This window comes from Caretta caretta, chromosome 4 (genome assembly GCF_965140235.1).
Source record: "Caretta caretta isolate rCarCar2 chromosome 4, rCarCar1.hap1, whole genome shotgun sequence".
Classification (NCBI taxonomy): domain Eukaryota; kingdom Metazoa; phylum Chordata; order Testudines; family Cheloniidae; genus Caretta; species Caretta caretta.
The window spans coordinates 45,891,604-45,913,295 of record NC_134209.1 but is presented as its reverse complement, the minus strand read 5'-3'; the positions used below and the strand labels follow the sequence as shown (position 1 = coordinate 45,913,295).

The 21,692-nt window shown below is 40.8% G+C and overlaps 1 protein-coding gene across 45 annotated transcripts in view; it reads right to left on the bottom strand.

The window, feature by feature from the left end:
- Positions 1 to 21,692, bottom strand: part of ANK2 (ankyrin 2) — a 565,434-nt gene that overhangs the window by 19,638 nt on the left and 524,104 nt on the right. For 22 of the 45 annotated variants that reach the window (XM_048846737.2, XM_048846762.2, XM_048846741.2 and 19 more), the window contains 5 exons: positions 20,731 to 20,856; positions 18,150 to 18,272; positions 14,821 to 14,853; positions 12,459 to 12,480; positions 1,784 to 1,858 (listed from right to left, as the gene is read on the bottom strand). In XM_048846737.2, coding sequence (XP_048702694.2) covers positions 1,784 to 1,858; positions 12,459 to 12,480; positions 14,821 to 14,853; positions 18,150 to 18,272; positions 20,731 to 20,856 — 379 coding nt within the window. Of the gene's footprint in view, positions 1 to 1,783; positions 1,859 to 3,298; positions 9,122 to 12,458; positions 12,481 to 14,820; positions 14,854 to 18,149; positions 18,273 to 20,730; positions 20,857 to 21,692 lie in introns of all 45 variants that reach the window. The other 23 variants (XM_048846718.2, XM_075127588.1, XM_048846724.2 and 20 more) reach the window with 3 other exon arrangements.

Here is a 21,692-nt window from a genome sequence, read left to right as displayed (position 1 = left end):
GCCCAGAGGTTGTATAGACTGGAAGCCACCTACCCTTTAAACTGTTTTTGAAATGCCTTTTTCTGATTGTCCAGCTTGGTGAGCACACACCTAGGAAATGCGTCCACATATTCACAAGCCCAGGGAGGCCAACAATAGATCTGGTGCAGAGTCACAGGCCTCCTGCTTTTACAATAAGCTACATGCTGTACTCGGCAGAGGCCCCACCAGCACCCCAGAGACCACCGTGGATACCTCAGAGGGCCTGAGACAGAAACTTAGCCATGAACAGTGAGGAGGAAGAGGAAGGGGAAAGTCATGGCAGTAGCTCTAGCAATGTGTAGGGGGGGGCATGGAGGGTCCAGTGCCCCGCCCCAGATTGGCCTGCCGGGACAGGGAGGGAGAGAGGCTGCTCTCCCTGGCAGCCTGGCACGGAGGGGGGCAACGCTGCCTCCCAGCCAGGCTCTCTCAAGCAGAAGTGACTCCATCCCACTCCCCACCCAGATGCCAGGGAGAGCGGCCCAATGTGCAGGGGGGGGAGGCACAGGGAGAGAAGGACAGAGTCCCGTCCGTCCCCCCACAAGTAACATGGGACGGGGAGAGGTCACTGGGCAGAGGACACACATGGGGCGGTCACATGTCCTCCCCTTTAGATTGTTCTCCCTCAGTATGGGGAGGCACGAGTCATCTACTTACCTGCAGGTTCAAAGTAGAGGGATAGGGGATATTTGTTGAAACAAAAGCATCTCTGATGTTTTGCAAATATGGTGAGGAAAATTATGAAACACCCACTACAGAAGATTAACTTTCATTTTGTTTGTATGATGGATTTTAAAATTTTCTCCAGTTTGTAACTCCCTTTTCAACCCTATTGTCAGGGATTTCATACTGCCCTAGGGGGTTACAGCAAAATGGGACTTCTTTGGAATTCCTCCATCAAGGACCATGGTAAATTTGCGTACCCTCTGGAAGTGATTGAGGATTCTATTCTCTAAATTCATGGGGAAATGACTAGAGGTATGACAAGAGGGGAGTGGGGTTGCATGGCATAGGGCCAGGGAGGATGGTCCGGGTACAGTGGACTGAGTGAGAAAAGGTGCAGAGTTCATTGCAAACATAGATATCAAGGGAAGCTGAGTTTGAAGTTTTTGTTGGACAATGTGCAACCAAATGCAGGACAGAGAACTATGCACAGCTCATTCTCTTTAAATTCCTCTTGTTGTCAGCTGATTTCCAGCAGTAGAATTACTAATTTCACTCAGTTCCAATTTGGCCTCTCCACCAATGATGTATCTGTCTCACCCTGGTGTGGGTTTCTGCAGATAAAATCACTGTTGCAAATATGGTCCCTTTCATCCCCTCCAACTCTGCCATCAGTTCTGAAAAAAAAAAGGGGTTGCTCTCATTTATGGAAGACTTACTCAGCTGCCTGTGGCTGCTTTGCAGCCCAGAATTGCCAGCGTACAGGCAGCTCTGGCCACACACCCACCTTCCTGATATGGCCTCTAACCAGAGTCCTCGGGGGCTGCAAGGAGGAGAGATATTGTTTTATGTATGTTGGTTCTGTGTCATTCTTATGCTGGCCATAGAGTGAAGGGCCATAGAATCTAGTATCTGGCCCATACTCTTCCTTTTCTTTACTGCAAGGTCGTAAGTTCATCAATATCCTGAGAAAACTAGTTTCTATAAGCTATTGGAGAATTGTCTTTCATTAATAAAGACATCTGGCAGAAGCATAGAAATGGAAGAAAAACCCAATTCTGAATAAACATACTTTATCTGAAAGAGATTACATGCAGTTTACCTGTCCAGCTGAATCCAAGATGATCAGCAATGTGTGCCAGTCTTTCCTCTGTTCTTCCTTGATCATCCTGTTGATCTAAATAAGGTCAAACAGAACAGCCACAAGTTGTCTACGAACAAGTCAAGGAGAAGCTACAAAACTGATGTATCTCAAGAAAGGAAAGCATTCTTCTTCTAACTGCTCTGGAGCTCCATAAACTGTGGGTGTTTAAAAATAGATACCTAACATTAGGCTTTTACAGCCCTATTTAGGTGCCCCAAAAGGCCTGATTTTCAAATTGGAGCTTTTGGCTGGTCAGCATTTTTGAAAATCAGACTACTTATGTACATGCCAAAATAGGATATAAATGTCTACTGTACCCATTTCATCCAAAAAAGTTATTCTTAGGCTTCTATTTAACAATAAGCCCCCTTATATCTAGATCTAAAGAGGAGAGGGCAAACTGTTACTGGGATAAAAACTGTGTTTTCCAAGCTCTCTTTAGTCAATGCCAAAGAGAAGTCAAAAATGTACTGCAATTTGTTCTTTTTGATATATTATTATTTTAAAGAAATGTTATTCAATCACAAGGAATTTCAAATTACAGTTTGTATTTGTTATTTAGCAATATATTTTATTTGATTATTTCATAAAAGATTATTACAACTGAATTCAAAGAATAACCCAGGATATTTACAAAGAAAGCCTGGGAAAGACAAGATTCCACTTGTCAGTGTTTATATATTTCAGTGATAAAAGTATAAAGACCCATCCCCACATCCAATTTGAGACCAGCAGAGTTTAAGTTTTGGTTTTCCCATGGATTTCATGAAATTACCATCTGAATATTTAGTTACAGGAATACAGATGTATGTATATGTTCATAAGTTTTAACTATTGGATTTTCTTTGAGGCTACTCAATGATATTATATAAACGTTAAAATTTCTTGGGGGAAAACAACACCACCAATCACTATGCACTATATTAAGTTACTGGTGATATGTGGAGCATTCTTGAGAAATTGGCTGTCAAAAAACAAAAGGAGTTTAATGATTTTTAAGATGTGAAACAGTATTGAGGCCTCAAACTGCAAAAGAAAAAAAATACACCTATTCCAGTTTCAACAACAGTGCGTGTTTATTTGCAAAATAGTTTACTAATTTTATTTTATTAGTAAAAATAGGAGGTCAAGGAAAGCAAAAGGAAAACCAAAAGTCAAAACTCACATGGCCTGAAGAATCAGTTGTGTTAAAGCAAAATATCATGTTTTTAGCAAAGGATTTTCTGCTTATTGTGTTAACACTTTCCATAAGCATTCGCAGTGTGCAATCTTGAGACTGTTTCCAAGATAAGAAAATATAGACACAATACAATAACAAACACAGTTTACACAAACACATTAACAATCACAGAAAGCTCAAAGAAAATGATGCACAAATCACACACACACACACTCGCGCGCGCACACACACACAAAAGAATTATAAAATTCATGACATGCGTAGCACTAGGAATCCCAGTGGCTGGCAAATACCTTCAGCACGGTCATGGACATTTTCATCAGGAATACGCTCAATCTGAGTCTCAATGGACTCATCCCAAATGGGCCTGGTGTCAAAGATGTCTTCGGAAATTGAATGTTGGGTCTCAATGGATGGCACATTTTCAATAACAGAAACTTCTAGGGCGCTACTACTTTCATCATCTGAAATTAATTCTTGCTCTCTTTCTGACTGGGTAAGTCTATCCACTAACTTGGAAGCTTCATCACTAATCTCTTCAAAGAACTCTATGGAGTTTTTGTAAAGGTCAAAAAAATGGTCCTTATGTTCTTTTGTGGGACTACCAGTACTGTGGGAAGCTGGAGTGCTTCTGCCTTTAACTGGCAGTCTTGATGAAAATATCTTTGATCTTGCTGTTGTCACATCATCTGATTCTAGCTCAAGCTTCATCTCATCCACCCTCTCTCTGGTCTCTGCTTCCACCTCAGCATAACTCCTAGCTTTTATTGAACGCCTAGTCTTTGGATCCATGGGAACACTTGCATCAGATTCAGATTTGCTTCGATTATCTTGTTTCATAGATAGTTTGCATGTCATATCAAGAGCTTTGGGTGACTGTGGCTTCTTGATAGATGTTTCTGTGTATGCACACTGTTGCTCGGCTCTTTGGAAAGCTGCCTTGACAGGAATTTTAGACTTTGGTTTTGTTTGGTCATCCTTTATTTCATCTTGCAAGCTGTCCAGAAAGCCATCTGAGGGCAGGATCTCATATTCTGATTGTTGCAATGACTGCGGTGCAGCAGGAGTTGTTCTGACAGGAATTTTGGATTTGCTTTCAGAAGAAGGCACGCTGCTCTCCAGGACAGCAGTAGGGATTTCAATCACGGATCTCTGTTCCTCTGGTGAAGAGTCTGGGGACTCATCATCCTGTTCAGAATACACAGACCTAGTGACTGTGGAAAAATCTAACTGCACATCTATCACAGACTTCTCTGGAGAGATAGGGCAAGGCACCTGACTGCTGTCAAATGTATCATCAGTTTCCACTTTGGAGAAGGGATCTACTTCAGAAGCTTCAGAGGCAGCAATCTCTTTCTTTGGTGATTTTGAAGAAACTGAAATACCCATTTTAATGGGAATTCTAGATTTAAGTTCAGCTTTTGTAGTGCCCACACTCACACCTGTGCTCCTCATTTCCTCTGATTTATCAGAAAGCTCAGATACTGGTGATGCTAGGGTAAGTGCATCTTTTTCCTCTATATCAGTTTCATCTGATTCTGAAGGTGCAAATGGATCCGGTGATCTCTCTAGTTTAGCAGATTCCATCTCTGTGGCCTCTTTCATTTCTTCAGATAACGAAACTTCTTCTTGAGACTGCTGCCCCACTTGGAAAAAGTGAAAGCTTTCATCTGCATAGTTCCTTTTGGTCATGTCAATGGCTCCACTTCGAGTCATTTCAAACAACTTTCCTTCCTGGAAGAGAAAAGGGTTTTGTTCACTAGTTGGTGTCCCTTCTTCTGTGGGTGTCCTGGCTGGTGTGGTATCAGGTGTTGTACCCTGTGACCGCCTGTCCACCATTAAACCAAAAATCTTTTGCTCCTCCTCTTTTACTCGAGCCTCAAAAGCTTCATCGTCTTCACGTATTTCACTCCACCTGTCAGAATCCACATCTGTTTTGGTGATGACTACTTGGCTGATCAGTTTTTCAGCTTCATCTTTTATATACTGAAGGGAAGTTTGATCTAATGGTATGGGGTCTGCTGCTGAAGGCACTGAAGTTGATATTTTCTGTTTTGACTCTATTTCCATATATACCTCTTCTGAAGTTTGATCTTCACCTGGAGGAGCATGTCTGTTAAGGGAACCTGCCACTAATGTGTCCTCAATCATTGTTTTTACTTCAACAGAATGAGCATCTCTGGGTGATGGACTGGTCATCTGCCTTGTATCAGTTTCTATCCTACTTTCACAGCTAGTGAAAAATTGTTCAGAAGGGACATTTTCATATGGGCTTGTTATATGTGGAGCACCACTTTCATCAGTATCTGCTGCATAGCCTTCAAATTCATCCTTTTTAGTGGCAAGGGATGAATATTCTTTGGAAGGTGTCTCACTATAAGAAACACTTTGGCATGTCTCAAAATCTTTGTCTGATTTTGTCAAAGCACTTCCCAAAGCAGAGCTTGCAGGGGAAACATCTTCAGCCAATGCATCATCTTGTGATGCAGGACTCTGAGAAGTATCATGTCCAAAGGGACCAAATACTTTCCCAGACACATCCCCTGAAGCACTGAGGTCTTCATGTGTTAACTTTCCAGCTGCATCAGTCTGTTTCTGAGAAGCATAGTGTTGCTGTAGTGCTGGGGATGGCTGATGAACCCAAACTTCTTTTTGAGCATCATCACCAACTGCATGATAGAAAGCACCATCAAGTCGTGTCACTGGGCCATTAGGGCTAATTGTCTCACTTTCATCTGTACTATAACAACACTTTGATTCATCTGTTTCTGCTATGATACCAGTATCAGAGTGAAAAATGTTTGATTCTTCAGTGTAAGCTTTACAGCTATCACCAAACGCACGTGGTTCCTCCTTGTCTCCCTTTGTGGGCTTATCGGATTCTCCTTTGTACTCCTCCATCCTGAAAACATGTTGTTTGGGGTCAATAGGTTGAAATCCTGCTTCTTCAGGGCTGGAACTGGAGTCTACCCCGGATAGATGTGGTGAAGGAGGTTGCACTCTAATTACAGGTTCCATTAAGAGGCCTGAGTCAGCTTCTTTTTTCAGCTGAGTCAATTCTGGCTCACTTTCAGAAGAGGAAGAACTTTTCCTAATGTCTGCAGAAGACATCACTACTGTAGGTATATGTTTTTCTTCAATGGCTGTTGGCTCTGTTGCTTCATTTTCATATGCAGCACCTGAATCAGGAATTGAAGAAGATTCCTCTTGCTTTTTATCCTTTATGTATTCTCTTTTCTGTTTTGCTTCTTGTTCCAATTCATCAAACATTTTGACTTTGGTCACCATTTTAAACATCTCTTCTTCCGGAGTGAACCTCTTCTTTGGTTCACTTTCTGAATCATCCTCTGGCTCTTCACTGACTTCAGTGATTGTGGCTGACTTAGATATATTTGACAGTGCCTGCGAGTCTGCAGTTTTGGGTGTAATTTCATAGCTAATTTCTTCAGAGCTAGGAGTGTCAGGTGAAAGAGGACTTTTCCCAGAACTCTCCATGAGGGATGTTTGTTCTAAACTGTCATCTTCAGCACTTCCATCAGGGTCACGGAGAATTCTGGAACGCATAGATGCCAGCTCTGGAAACATTTCTGCTCTGGTAGGGAAAGACTGAAGGGGAACCTGTCCTGTAAGAATGCCAGCCTTTGCTTTTTGTTCTACAGGGCTGCTTTCAAGCGAATCACGGCATGGCGACTCTTTCATAGGGCTAGGCTCCAGGGAATCAGGTGTTTTGTGTGATGAGTTATCTTCCAGCACTGGGCTTGCTTCCAATGAGTCTTTATGACTTATAGCCAGGGATTCATCTGCCACTGGGCTAAAGCTTTCACTGTGATGACTAGGAAGGGAAAGTTCCAACCCTTGGGGACTTCTAATAACAACATGATGTTCACAGGTCATCTCTTTCTCTAAACAGCTGTCATACATTTCAGAAGATTTAGTTACATGTGTGTGTTCAGTGCTTTTGGATTCTTTTGCACTGCTAACATCTTTCATGATGGAAGCTGAGCTACTATCCGTAAGTTTGCCTGCCCCTTTCTCAGGGGCTGAAGGTACCTGTTCTGATAAATGATCGGGATGAGATTTGATAGCTTCAATATCTGCAGTTAGCTGTTCTGCAGCAATACCTCTTTCACCTTTCATTGGAGAGAGTTCCTTTGGAGAACATGTCTCTGCTGCTCTATGCACTGTAGTGGATTCTTTTGTTTCTCCAATTTCCTCATCAGTTTTCTTTGGTGAGAAAGACAGACTTTCAGGGCTTGTTTCTGGAGTCTCTGCCAGACCCTCATGCTTATAACTTTCCTCAGAGCTGATCTGAGGGGTTCCATCAAGTAGGCTACCAGGAGAATCTGCTACACCTTCATGTTTAAGGCTTTCTGAGCTTCCATCAAAAGCACCACTTTGCAAAGAGAGAGCAGGTAGGAAGCCATCTTTCACATATTCTGAGGGGATGGTAACACTGAAAGGACTGGTCAGTACTTGCTCTAAGTGAAGCTCTCCCTCCTCAGTGACTGAAAGGTGTCGGAACTGCTGGTACTTGTCATTACTCTCAAGCTCTTCTTTAATGACATCGGAAAAGTCGGTTGAAGTTTTTCTGTCTGGGCTGATCTGGAAGTCAGTATCTCCTTGGTCATCCTCAGCTGTACTTTCCTTCACAACTGCTGGCTCCTTGGAACTTTCTTCATCAAATACTGGAGAGAAAGGTTCAGTTCTTTTATAGCTTTGTTCTTGTACCTGGCCTCTATCTACAGGTTCCTCTTTAGCGTAATCAGAAGAAGCTTTTGGTCCTTTTTTTGATGGGGAATCTTTATCTATCTTAAGGACTTTGGTTTGTTTGACTGTCAGCCTCTCTTTTTTGTTTGTTTTCCTAGGTGGTGGTACCTGTCCTGTTTCACTTTCTAAATAAACTGCTTCTCTCTGAGTTGGTTCTTTGTCAGAGAGCTGCTGCTTTTGTTTGATAGCTTTGTGCTCAAACAGTCCAGATTTATTCTTGGATGGATCTTGCCCTGACTGGAAGGCTTTCATCAGCTCCCGGACTGACATAGTCTCTTCAAGTCTTTCTGTTTTAGCTGAGGGTGAAACAGGTGGCTGTGCTTTGTGCACTATTTTTTTAGCTTGCACTGGCCTTGTAACAGGCCTCTCAGTAGTGATTTCTTTTGGTTGGATTCTGACAGGCAGTTTTGAACGTACTTTCTGTTCATCTTCCACTCGCTTCTGAAGAGCTTTTACTTTGTCTTTTATGGAGCCAATAGGCGTTTCTTCTATTACAGGGGATACAGCGCTAACATCAGGAACAGCTGCAGGTGTTAAACCTGGCTCATCATCTAATGACTCCTCAGAACTGAACTTTGTTAGTCCTGATTGTTCTTCACTGCTTTGTGTCTCTCCCTCTCCTTCCTTTTGCCTTTGTTTATCTTTTAGTTTCCTCCTAACTGGTTTTTTAATTTCCAGGGCTGGTTTGCGTTGTTCCTGTGTACCTTGAGTTTCAGCTGTTGGAGAGCCCTGTTCTCCTTTTTCAGAACCCCTGCTTATAACAACAGCTTCAAATCTCTCTCCTACTAAATCTTCTTGGAATGTTTGTGGCTCCACCTCATGAAGAGACACATACGTTTTTAAGTCCTCGATAAGATAGTCTACCATTCCTGTCATGTCTGTCTTTCTTATCTCTGTTGTTCCTTTTCCTATCCTAAGTTCTATACAGGCAGGTTCAATGACTTCTAAAGGAACATTTTGTCTGGCCTCTTCAATTTCTTCATCACTGACAATAACCCATTCCTCTTCCACTAGCTCTCGTCCAGAATGGGACCTCGGCAGTATGTGGTCTTCTCTTGTGTAGGTTCCACATCTGAGAATTTCATTTACTTTCTCTAAGTCCTCTTTCACTCTTTCCACAATTTCAAAAGGCTCCCCTGGCTCTTCTTCAGGGGCTTTCCCAAGATCTTTCACCTTAATGGAACCTGACTGATCAGAAGGGTCAGTTGTCAAGATGGCAGTCATTTTGATCAAATCTTGTTTCATCTCAGAAACTTCAGATAGCAAGTCTGGACTGGCTAGTACTGGGACTTCATTAACCAGGTGGCTTTTCAGGATAGATGTTTCTGTAGATTCTGTCTCGTCATCATCTTTGATGTGAATGAAAAACATTGAAAGTAAAATGGAAATCAAAAATAGAGATTGAAAAATGTAATCAGGACTGCAAATGACAGTCTTTGGTTGCATTGGTAGGAAGGTCAACAAAATGGGCTGGGCATGGTGGATCCACAAGATCTGAGGATACAAGAGCAAAGCAAAGCTAACAGGAAAAAAAAACTGAAAAGGAAAATGGGCAGGAAATAACTTGCTTAATTTTCCCACTATTGCACATCCACACATACAACACCACCAAAGCTTAACAAACCAAATTATCAGGACAACATAAAAATTACAACAACAACAAAAATTAAAAATAAAAAACAATGCGGGAACACAGTGAAATTACACAGATAGACATCTCAAGATTGTTTGATGTTATAGATCAATGTAAAAAAAAAACCAAGAAAAAAGCAAAAAAAAAAGGGGGGGGGGCAAGCAAACAAACAAAAAACCCATTAAAATTCGATTTCCTCTAAGTGAAAGCCAGTGGTAGCAAACTGTCAGAGTAACATTTGGGTAGAAGTATGCATTTGTTTTTCTTAATGATCAAAATAAAAAATATTTATGTGTATTTAATTCTGCAGTAATCTAAAGTATGATCAAATATAGAGAGATCTGAATCAGCTGCAAACCGGCATTTCATCTAAGGGGATCTCACACCTAAACAATGAAACAAACATTCTTCTGCTTCTAGAGGTATGGTCCTTTCCTTGGAACATCCTCATTGACAAATAACATATAGATAGAGGATAAAAAAAGAGAAGGAAAAAAAAGAAGGGGAAATAAAAATAACCTTGAATCAACTTAAATGTGAATTTAAAGGTTCAAAAAAATGTAATGTATGGCAACCAAAAATCAGACATTCACACTGGACACACATACAGTTTATGTAAGCCAAGTTATTTCCATGCAAAGCAAAGGTGTTGGGTATGTAGCCTTACTTAAAAGCAATAGGTGGAGAATGGTTATAAATTAAAATAATACATGAAAATAAAACACAACATACTGTGGTGAAGTATTAGCTATTCTCCACAACCAATATACAAAGTATAGGATTGTAGGCAGCTCAGGATATGGCACAGTTGCTTGTGGAGAATATTTTGTGACAGGGCCCAATTCGAACAAGGATTATTAAGAAATCTGCATCTGATTGAATAAAATAGTACAGGATTAATGTCAGTTATGTCCAGAGCACCACTGTTATTTGTAATGTAATGAATTTTTCTTGCTTTTAAAAATATTACAGTATACTAAGAGTGATATGTTTCGGTATCATAAGGTATTAATTGAAGATGGAGTAAACCAAAATGAAAGATTCTGTGCAACCAAATATCTGCATTTGTTTAAAAAAATATTCACCCTGTTGCAATACTTTTTTTGTATTTCATGAATTCAGAGTATTCCTCCACTGGGGAAGTAGGCATAGTAAAACTGGACTTTTTTGTTTCCCAGACTAACAGGTCATTTCTGTGTTGTTTTATAGTATTACCAAATGCCCATTATGGTAAACGAGAGGGCTAACAGAGCAACTAAGGTTTGATGGGAAATAAAGGAAAGCTTGTGAAATCTCCAGAACTGCTGGGAGACATTTGAGACAAATTCAACATTGTGCACGCTTCATAATACTTGACAAATTGTCAGTTCATGGGAAATACTGGCATTAAGCCCTCAACTGTCCAATGTGAATAGGTAGTGTGGACCCCTTTATCTATGTAGAGCAGCCACAATTCTTATGGATTTCCACATAGGCCCAGGGATCCAGGTTAGTGGGTACTGATACAGGTTTGGAGGTCTAGTTAGCTGCTTCTGACTGGTATGGAATTTTACTGGGATTTTAAGAATCCAGGCTCTTTGAAAAGCCTATTTGTTCTAATGAAAATCACTCCGTTTCAGCAACAAAAGAAGAGGGTTGGTACATCAGGGATGAGTTTTTTCTTATTTTTTGTTTTCGAAATCCTTTAAGTTAGGATTTCCAAATGCTTCATTTCTTTCTACTAACCTTTTAATCTAGTAAATAAAAACAAAATTTGCGATGCACTGTGTCTGCATGGAACCCCACTAACTTCAGTGTAACTCCGCATGGGCACAGGAGCCTGACCTTTTGGCAGGGTCAGGGCCTCGGCTATGAACCCCAAAAGAGAAAAGATCGGTTTGCCATTGTGCAAATAATTACCATTAAATCCTGTAAAACCCTCACACTAGAAAGGAGTTTATTACACAGTGGCACCATGCGCTAAATAAATAATTTTTTAAAAAATGGGGAAATGGGAAAGATTAATGTCTCAGGAATTTGGTGCTAAAAATAACTAATTCTAATTTGGTGTGTAGTGCCACATGGATCAATAGCAAAACTTCCAAAGACAGCATGCAGAAATGAACTTTTTCCTCTGTATTAAATTGTATTCACTTTTAAAGATGGCTGCAACCCCGAAACAAGTCAAAAGTCATTTTTTCCCCCAAAATGCAGTTAGTAAGAAAAATTGCTGCACACAAAAGCTCTCAGCTCTCCTCACAGGATTGTTCAAATTGAGCAGATAAATTTGTCTGGGTTTGCATCTTCATTAAAGGGAGACATTTAGCAGAGCACTTGTTTGTTATAGTGCAGCTGAAGAAACAGCTGAAGAAGTGGTGTTTTACCCACAAAAGCTTATGCCCAAATAAATGTTAGTCTTTAAGGTGCCACCAGACTCCGTGTTGTTTTTGTTTGTTATGGGTTAGGACCAAGCCAGTCCACTCTCACTAGTCCACCATTAATCCCTATCACTCCAACTAATAACTGTCAGGCTCCAGTAATAATGGCGGGGGGACGGCCCTAATTAAAGCCATATAGCCAATCATATTTCACCACAGTAATGGGGATTACACAGCCTGATTACTTTGGACAGTATCACTTTTACATATGCCTGTGTTTCTTGTAATCAAGGTAATGAAGTATATTGGGGAGTTTAGTGATGCTTTTATTAAAAAGTGATACTGTCATTTCTCTGATAAAAATGAGGTGACAATACTATGCCAGCAAACATACAAAAACATAAAAATGGAGGGATGGATATTTATACAAGCATAACAGCAATAGCAGGATTTCTAGGGATGTTGAAGGAAAGTGAATGCTTAGATGAATTGTCTTAATATGGTATTATTTATAAATTTATAAGTTAAAAATGTATTTAATTGAATAGCTGCATTCCTATTATATTGCTTACTATTACATTTTTAAACTATTATAATTATTAGTAATGTCAATTAGAGCTTGCGGTCTCTTTCATGCTTTTCTTTATTCTTAATCAGCTTTCACACAAACAGTTGTTATAATTTTTTTAATCTTACTTTTTTCTGAGGTCATGTCAACCTGAAAGAGAACACACAAAGTGAAATGGTTACAATATCACACTTGTGCATGTATATATATGTATATATAAGGTCATATGGGGTAAATTTTCAAAGTTCGCCTTTGGTTTTGTCTTCACAGTTTTGTCTGTGGAATTCTGACAGCACTATTATTTGTGCACAAATAAAAGAATCTCACATGTAAATGGAATTTACACATCCAAAATGGTGTGAACAAAATTAGGGGTTACATTCTGAACATTTAACCCTGAGAGTCAACTCTACTGGTAGAATGAATGGAAGGAAAGGAATTGGGTAATGCTAAAACCATATTGCATATAACCCTGGGGCCCACCGTTTGTCTTCAGTAAGTGTGAAGAATTCCCATATCCGCCAATAAGAATTCTATATGTGGATAAATGCAAGATGTTGCCCCAAACTATTATCTTTATCTTCTATCTCTTGCTTTTCAAGGGAGTGATCAGAACAGAAATACATTATTACGAATTGTGACACACACCTGCCTTATGATCACTTGTAGGTTACATTACTATTGGTAAACCTTAGGTGAACAACTACAGATTAATGTAAGCAACTATTTTAATGTCAATGTCCTTGTGTAATTACTGCACTGCTAGTGGAAATCCCACAGATGAACAAAGGGAAATACAGACTCCCTAAAATTGGTCTAATTTTTGGACAATTCACCTCACAATAGTTCCCCAAGTGTTCTTCTATGTCTGTATAATAATGAATTTTAGTAATACAAAATCAGTAAAAACTACTATTTTAATTCTATGTTGGGATATTGACCCAGGCAGGTCATTTTTAAAACTGAAACAATTAGCTTCATGGTTCAGGGTCTAACACTGTTGGGTGTTGGGAAGGGAGTTGTAACTCCTATGTGTATCAGCAATTGACAGAAGCAGGATATCAGATTAGATAGATAAATGGAAACAGATTTTCAGAAATGTTCCACACCCATAACTGGGCCAGATTTCCAAAAGAGCTCAGCCGCTATTAGGCTCTTTAAAAATATGGCCATACTTTTACCTGCCACCTGCCAAGTGCTGAACATTTCTGAAAATATGGCCCAATTATTTAAATGGCAGAGGAATATATGGCCTAAGGTGTGTTCTATTATAATCATTCCAATCCCTAATATTTAGTTTTTTAAATGGCAACCTGAATAATTGTGTTATCTAAAATTCTTGCAATAGTAGTTTCCAAACTCCGTTCTGTGATTCGTGGAGAATATGTTAATAGTTCATAGGGTGCTGGCTGGTCATATGATTCTAGCTCTCTCTTTCTGTTTCCAGCTGGTAACCGTCAATACAACACAACTAAAAATACATAAATATTTTTCTGATGTTACTTCTCCATGTAAGGCTCAGAGCCTAAGAAATATCTGTAATTGCCAGAAGAATATAATGTGATTGCAAATATAAGAGGAGCTGACCCATCAGACAAATACATGGACTTTGTCATAAAAGGTACAGATTCTCAAGTGGGTTACAGCCCCTTTGTGCAATTCAGGTGGCACAAAGGGCCATAATCTGGCTTCAATTCCTCACCAAGAATTTCCCTGGTGTAGTGGAACTGTCTGCTGGATGTAACTATGCTGGATCTGGGTTTGTGCCTGTGTTGTAGAGCATGTCAGGGTTGTTCCAAAGGGGTCAGAGCACAGCTCTGCTATGCCATGCTCCATTGGCACTTGGGGTCTTGTAGAATTGCCTAGTAGCAATTCTAAACTGTATGAGAATCAGGAAGGTGTAACTAGCACCTAGACACCATCCTTTATCTTCTGCACTGAGCAGCTCTGAGACAAGAGAGAATCAGGCCACATGTTTTTGAGACATAGGTGCTGGAACTAGAAGTGCTGGGGGTGCAGCAGCACCCCGTGGCTTGAAGTGGTTTCCATCATATGCAGAGTGTACAGTTTGGTTCAATGGCTCTCAGCACCCCCACTATACAAATTGTTCCAGCACCACTGCTTTGAGACTACAAAAAACTATTGAAATCTTTTCAATACCGAAAAAAAAAAAGGTCCTTTGTATTTATTGTTGGATAAAACACCCTTTTTTCCCTAGGTAAAAACAACAAACCTTTGCACCCTTCTACCCATCAATTTTGCAAGCAACCATGAATCTCACTGAACTTCATAAAATGGAACTTAAACAGGACTAACCTATAAGGAATGGTGCTCCTAACTGAACCATCTCATTAGCACTAGGTCAGTGGACAATATAATATGCCCCAAAGGACAAAACATTCAGTCTTCTAAGACCTATGCTAGTGCTCACTTGTTAGTAGAAATAACCAATAGCAGAGCCATGATGAAGTGGCATTATAACACAATTACCTCTTCTTCCTGCTCTTGGTCTGATTCCGATTCCTTTCAGCCCCAAAATGCCATGCAACAAGAGAGGGGAAAAAGAGAGGAGAAAAAATACGGACTATTGAGAAGAAAAGGATAGGAAAAGTATTGTTTCTGACAAAATTCAACAGGCAAAGAGTAGGTAAAAAGCACAGTTTTTGCAAGTCAGTTGTCACGAATAAAAAATGGCAGAGGGTCAGTTTAAATATAAAAGGTGGCAGTGTCAAGCAAATTATAAACAGAAAAGCTGCTTGTGGGATATTAGGCTTCTAATGTGTCCTAAATCCTGTGATGGAATGTAGGTATACACCATAGAACTCGTACATACTGTGTATATTAAGGGAGCATGGGTAAATACTTAAAAATACTTAATAATTACTTAATAATTAATAACCCTTTCAAAACTAAAGTGTTACGAGCAGTGTTAAGGCATATGATAGAGACATGCAGCATATACATAAAAGTATGGTGCTCTAGTTGACTATTACAAGGCACCTTCTACAGCAGGTTACAACACATCTCACAATAACGTAATGTATTTCTTCTAATCATGTTTAATCAAGGGTGAAATTCACCCCTGGGCAGGGGGCTGCCCATCTGGTAAGAAAGAATGGCAACAAGACAGACATTAGTCTCGCTTAATGCACTCGTGGAAGGCACTCAAGTACTGTGGTTATTAGAGAGGTACAAGGAGGATAGAATAGAATTGTGCTGGCCCTCTGCACAGGTGAATTCCTCTTAGTGCCTGAACCAGCTCTCATTGAAATGAATGAAAAGACTTATGGACTTCAGTGGAACCCCAATTGGGCTCAAATATACTATTTATAAATATTAGCAAATACTGACTTGTTCCTACTTGCCTTTGCTATTAGCTGCTTTCCTTCACCAGGTATATCATATGGTGAAGGAAACCTTTGAGAAGGTTCTGATTAGAGAGCAGTTGCAAAGTATGATGTTGTTAAGCACACTGTGGCAGATTTTTGACAGCTTTGAACAGATGGCAAAAAATGTTCCTGCTGTATTAGAATCCTATTTAGGATTTGATTCTGTTAGCTTTGATGCTGTTATAACTACTGTAACTTGTAGAGCACATTAACTATTGCAACTTCACTTCTGTCCAACAATATGAATGAACAATGAAATCGTTCTGTCAGTGACATGGAAATGCCATTGCAAGATACTTTGATTTTCAAGCCTCTTATGGCCAGGTAATAAATAATAAAAATATATTTGGAACTTCTTTGGCACTTTATATATGAGGAATGTAATATGCATTATAGATATTAACAAATTTATTCTTATATAACCCTGTGAGAGGTGGGCTTGAATGGGAACTCCACTTCTATAGAGAAGGCATTAGGGCACAAAGTGGTCAAGCAATTTACTCGAGATCACATAGGAAGTCTTTGGCAAAGATGAGAATGGAACCTAAGTCTACTCACTGATTTCCAGTTCTGTGTTTTAACACTGTACAGAATTGTCATTAGCTTCAATATAATTTTGGCATGGAGATCAAGCTTAGCCTAGGCCCATTCCAAAATCAACTGAAGTCCATGGTAGTCTTTCCACTAACTTCAATGGGCTTCACATCACACTTTGCATATCCCTTGTGACCCAGATTTTGTTTTTTGGACTATTCCATCTCCAGAATGAAGGGTATGTTTAAAAACTTAAAGAATGGAAATAATGTCATTTGAAATTCAGTCAGAAAGATATATTGCCTCAAATCTGATATATTCCCCCCATGCAAAGTGATATGTCAAATATGCATTGTGTGTTCTCAAAAGAATGGTTGTGCCAATATTCAAATAAACTGATAGATTCTGAATACTATTTATTTTTCCCTTGCTAATACTAAAACCCTTAGGCCTGGTCGACACTACAGCATTAAGTCAACTAAGGCAGCATATGTCGACCTAATTATGTCAGTGTACACACTATCGCCTTGCTCCCACCAATGTAAGGGCAGGTCTACACTATAGCTGAGATCGATTCACCAGCGGTCCATTTAGCAGGTTTAGTGAAGACCCACCAATTTCACAGCAGATTGCTCTCCAGTCGACTCCTGTACTCTACCCCGGATGAGAAGAGTAAGGTAAGTCGACGGGAGAGTTTCTCCCGTTGACTCACCGCGGTGTATACCTGTGATAACTCGACCTAAGGTATGTTGGCTACAGCTACGTTATTCACGTAGCTGGAGTTGCGTAGCATAGGTCGACTTACCGCAGTAGTGTAGACATAGCTTAATTGTCCTACTGCTCCAACATAGAAACTCCACCTCCATGAGAGACAGAGGGCTTATGGCAGTATAGTTAGGGTGATGCAGTGTCCCTGTAGACACTGCGTTACTTATATCTACTGGCTATCATTCTGTCCACTGGAGCCATGAAATTGACAAGAAGCCAGCTCCTGGCTCCCCAGCCAGGCTGCTACCCGATCTCCCCTACAAGCTGGGCTGCCACCCAGGCTCCTGGCTCAGGCTGCTGCCCAGTCTCCCCATTCCCCATGGGAAGCCGTGCTGCCCCCTCAGGGTCCCGGCTCCCCACTCCAAGTCAGGCTGCTGCCCAGGCTCCCAGCTCCGTGCTCTGATCTGGGCTGCTGCCTGGGCTCTCAGCTTCCTGCTCCCTGCTGAGAGCATGGCAGATGACCGGAATCCGGGTGCAGATCACCCCGCTGGAAGCACGGATGCCCCCCTGGGTTTCTAATTTCCCCACCAGGAAGAGAGCAGCCACACCGGGCTTCTTGGCTCCCCACTCCCTGCCAGGAATGGGGCAGTCGACTGGACACCAAGCACAGATCTCCCCACGAGGAGCCTGGCTGCCTTCCCCGGTCTCTTGGCTCCCTACTCCCCACGGGGAGTATGGCTGTGCCCGGCAGGAAGCTCCGCGCCTGGAGTCTGGTCAGCTGCCGTGCTACTGGTGTGGAGCGGGGAATCGAGAAACCCAGTGCGGCTGTCCCATTCCTGATGGGGAGAAGGGAGCCAGGAGACGGGCAGCCAGGCTCCCAGTGAGGAGCAGGGAGCCGCATATCGAGCTGAAAGCCCTGGCTTTCAGTCCCCCACACTGCCCCTCTTAAATCAGTGAAAGCGCTCCTGGTGAGGATGCGCACTAACGACAGAAGGGCAGTGTGGACATGAACCACTGCAGCTGTATGTCAGCCTGACATAGACTGACTTGAGTTTATAGAAAACATGCCCTAAATTATAAGTCTTTAACAATCTTTTGCCCTCCTGCCTATTTCCTGGTTGTGCTGTGATACTGATGATCCTAGACAAAAACTTCTATAAAGCTCTGATATAGTACAGTTAACATTACCTTTGTGTAAAGTGGCAATGTGATATTTAAGTTGCAGATGGCTTGATGGACTAGCCCTCTTGTAGATTTTGGCTCCTTCATAAATGATAGTCGCCCACAAGGTTCTTGTGTGGAGTCTCGTACCTAATGCAGCAAAGATATAAAAGTTTAATCTGTACTTTAGCTGCACTCTGTATTCCATATGCAGTGTCAAAACTAGTTACAGGAAGAGATTAGCTCTGGAAAAAAGCTTCTTCATGTATGTGGATGTATGTTTATGGTCTTGTTGTTTCTGTTTGTTATATATTTGAGTATGTGTATATATGTGAAAAACAGGAGAGATCAGCTAAACAATTTAGACACTTTGAAGTCAGTAATAACGATTTATTCACACAATGCAGTTTGAGACAGTAATTGCACTGTGACTATGCTCTCATGGTAACCGGCACTAACTCTGTTTTTCATTGACATATTGATGCTAGGTCATTTTAAAATTAATCTATAAAATAAAAACCTTCAAAATTCACACATACTACCACCATAATCTATACATGCCTTTGTATCTTCCTAGGTAGATTATCATCAATTGCTGCTTCTTTGACTTCATTAGTAACAAAAGACAGTAATTGATCATTTAGCCTCTGCTATAGGCAGAGAGTGACAAAGGTCACACTTAAAAGTTTTCTTCCATTTCAAAATACCTTATCAATTAAAGCCATAATCAGTGCACTTAACATTGAGAATACTGCTGGAATATCTCTGAAAAACTGCAAGTTATTTAAGTGTGACCATGTATAACCCCTGAAACGAAACAAAATGATTATGAGATCATGAGATGTTCTGAGACTTCGAAGTAAACCTTGGAAGATCCCCATATATCACATCTGTAAGGCAGAACTGGACATGCAACATTTAGGACTTCAAATATGAAGTGTTTTTAGGTTCTGTAAATAGTCTTGGGAAGTACATACAAATAAAAGAATTATACCTAATTACGGGTTTCCTCACCAAGGCCAAATGATAAAAATTCATCTTAAATATAGCCATGTGGTTACACGCATCTATTAACCTGAATCTACAGGATGGAGAGCCACACGACATACTTTCAGGACTGTATTAGAAAATTCAGGATGGGTCACAACCATGTGAAGCCAGCAGTATGTGACAAACACAGCTGAATCAGTTCTATAGAAAGAAGTCACATTCCTCCAATAGTGGGCTGGGTTGGAGGGCGGGGGGAGGTGACACACAAGGGCGTTCCTTGGTTATGACTAACCTATCTAGAATTGTAGGTGCTTTCTCAAAATTCACTTCTCAAGTAATCCCCTTTTGTACCGCTGACTAGCTAAATTAATTTTACATCACAGAGATCATTAAACGTTTTTAAGTTAAACAAGGACGTGAAATGACTGGTTTAGCAATCTCAGCCCCAGTAGGCCCTGGCACCACTGTTGGTGATACAGAATTACCCCAATACTCCGAGGCACAGTCATTTAGGGATGGCTTTGAAACCCATTGGTAGAGAATTGGGGGAAAATCTGCTCTGCACTGCCTATGAAAGTGCTTTTCTATGGGCTGTTTCTAGTGCCACTGATACGACAATTTTCAAAAGTAATTGAGTCACCTTATAACTGCACCTGAAGCCCTCTGAACCTCTCCCTCTAAAAGGAGAGAAGTGCATTTGTCAGAGGTAGGTGTAAGCACAGCAGATCCATGCCAGTAGGTCTACAGCTGTTATCACAATCAGCTTGCTCCTCCACTTGAGACCCTATGAAGGCAGTGAATGAGCAGCATAATTTGAAATACACATAAAGGACTCATTCCTGCTCACATTAAAGTCAAAGGACGTTTTGCATTGCCTTCAGTCGGAGTAAGTTTGGGCCCAGAGATGAAGAATACCTATGGCACAATTGAAGAACTACACCTGTATTTATATGATTTTGGCGTGATAAGTAGTAAGGCCAGCACAGTACAATTCAGCCAACCTGTCTGTGATGCAGACCAGTATTTGCAGCTTTCTCGTGAACCACAGTCAAACCACTTAGTATCAGCGCTCCGGAGGCTTATCTGCTACTATAAATAGCAGAGTTCGAATACAGGAGTATTAAGAGGATTTTCCCAATTATGTAAATCCACTTGCTGCCTTGCACAAGTGTTTCCTTCTGTCACAATGTATTTCTGTAAACAGAGGACTGCACTTGCAAATGGACCAATCAAAGGATGAAAAATAAAACATAAGGACTGACGGAGCTGTTCCTTCATCTCATTAGATAGAGAGCAGTCTTCCAAAAGAGACAACATTAACGACTGAAATGCATCACTGTAAGTATGCCATGCACTGATGAGAGTGATATAGCCACAGATTAGTACGCATACCGTGCATTTTTACCCAGATTTGGGACCATTCAATAAAGTCTGGTTTGCCCTACCAGACAACAGGAGGCAGTGGTTGCTCATATCAACAAAATACTTATTTCAGAATTTCTTACATGTGAAGGTGGGGAATCTGTGGGATGGACATTTTCCAGACTGACAAGTGTATTGAAAACCCAGAGCCAGCCCTGAATAAAACCACAGTCCATAACTGAAGTTATTCCATTACCTTGACGAACAGTGGAAGTCTATTTTCTTTGAAGGCATAAAAACTGAATATATGATGTTGCCCACTTTTTGTTAGTGGCACCAGATTGCCAAAGCAGTCAACGTAGATAGGCTTTCCTTCTAATACCTATGTGGAGTTAAAAAAAGAAACCCCCCCAAATCATATGAATGGCCATATTCAATATTCATTTCTACCACATTTTGATTTATCCTTACGAAAGCACAATTCTGCATTGATTTGAACCAATCTTAAAATTTTCAGAATACAATTATCTCAACACTCAGCATTAGTGTTGCCATCTATCATTTTCCAGAATGTGTGAAGACACATTTCAGATGATTAACTTCAATTCTAATTTTGAATATCATACTAGTTTCATCTACTAAGAGTAGTGAGAAGTGCTTATAAATGAGAACGATGCCTTGTGTTCCGTAAATCTGTGCAGATTTTCCATTTACAAGAACGTGTGCATTTTTCAGCATACTGCACTAAACTGGTTACCATACAGTGGCCCTCACCCAGGGCACCCGCTAGCATCATGCCACAGCACGACAAGTGCACCTACCCCAGTTTTCTTTTCAGCTCTCACCTGCCCTTTTCTGACTAACTCTGTTCCCTCTTCAAGCAGTCGGTCACTCTGTGTTCACCACTACAGTTGAAGGAAAGATCTTAGTACATGAGCAAACTCAGGATCCCAATTTTGAGCTAGCATGTAGCAAATTTGGCTGAGAGTATCGTGAGGTTACACGTTTTACCTTCTTGGTCAATTCAAATAATTCCATAGTTTGTTTATTCTGCAGCAGGGTGACCGTAACGGTCCAATCTACTTGGAATAGTCTTAGAGCTGAGGCTTTTGCCTTGGGCTCCATAGGCCCAGTTTTCAGAGGGGTTGTGCACTTGTAGATCCCACTGGCTCCCACTAAAGTTATGAGCCTTCAGTACCTCTGAAAACCAGGCCTCAA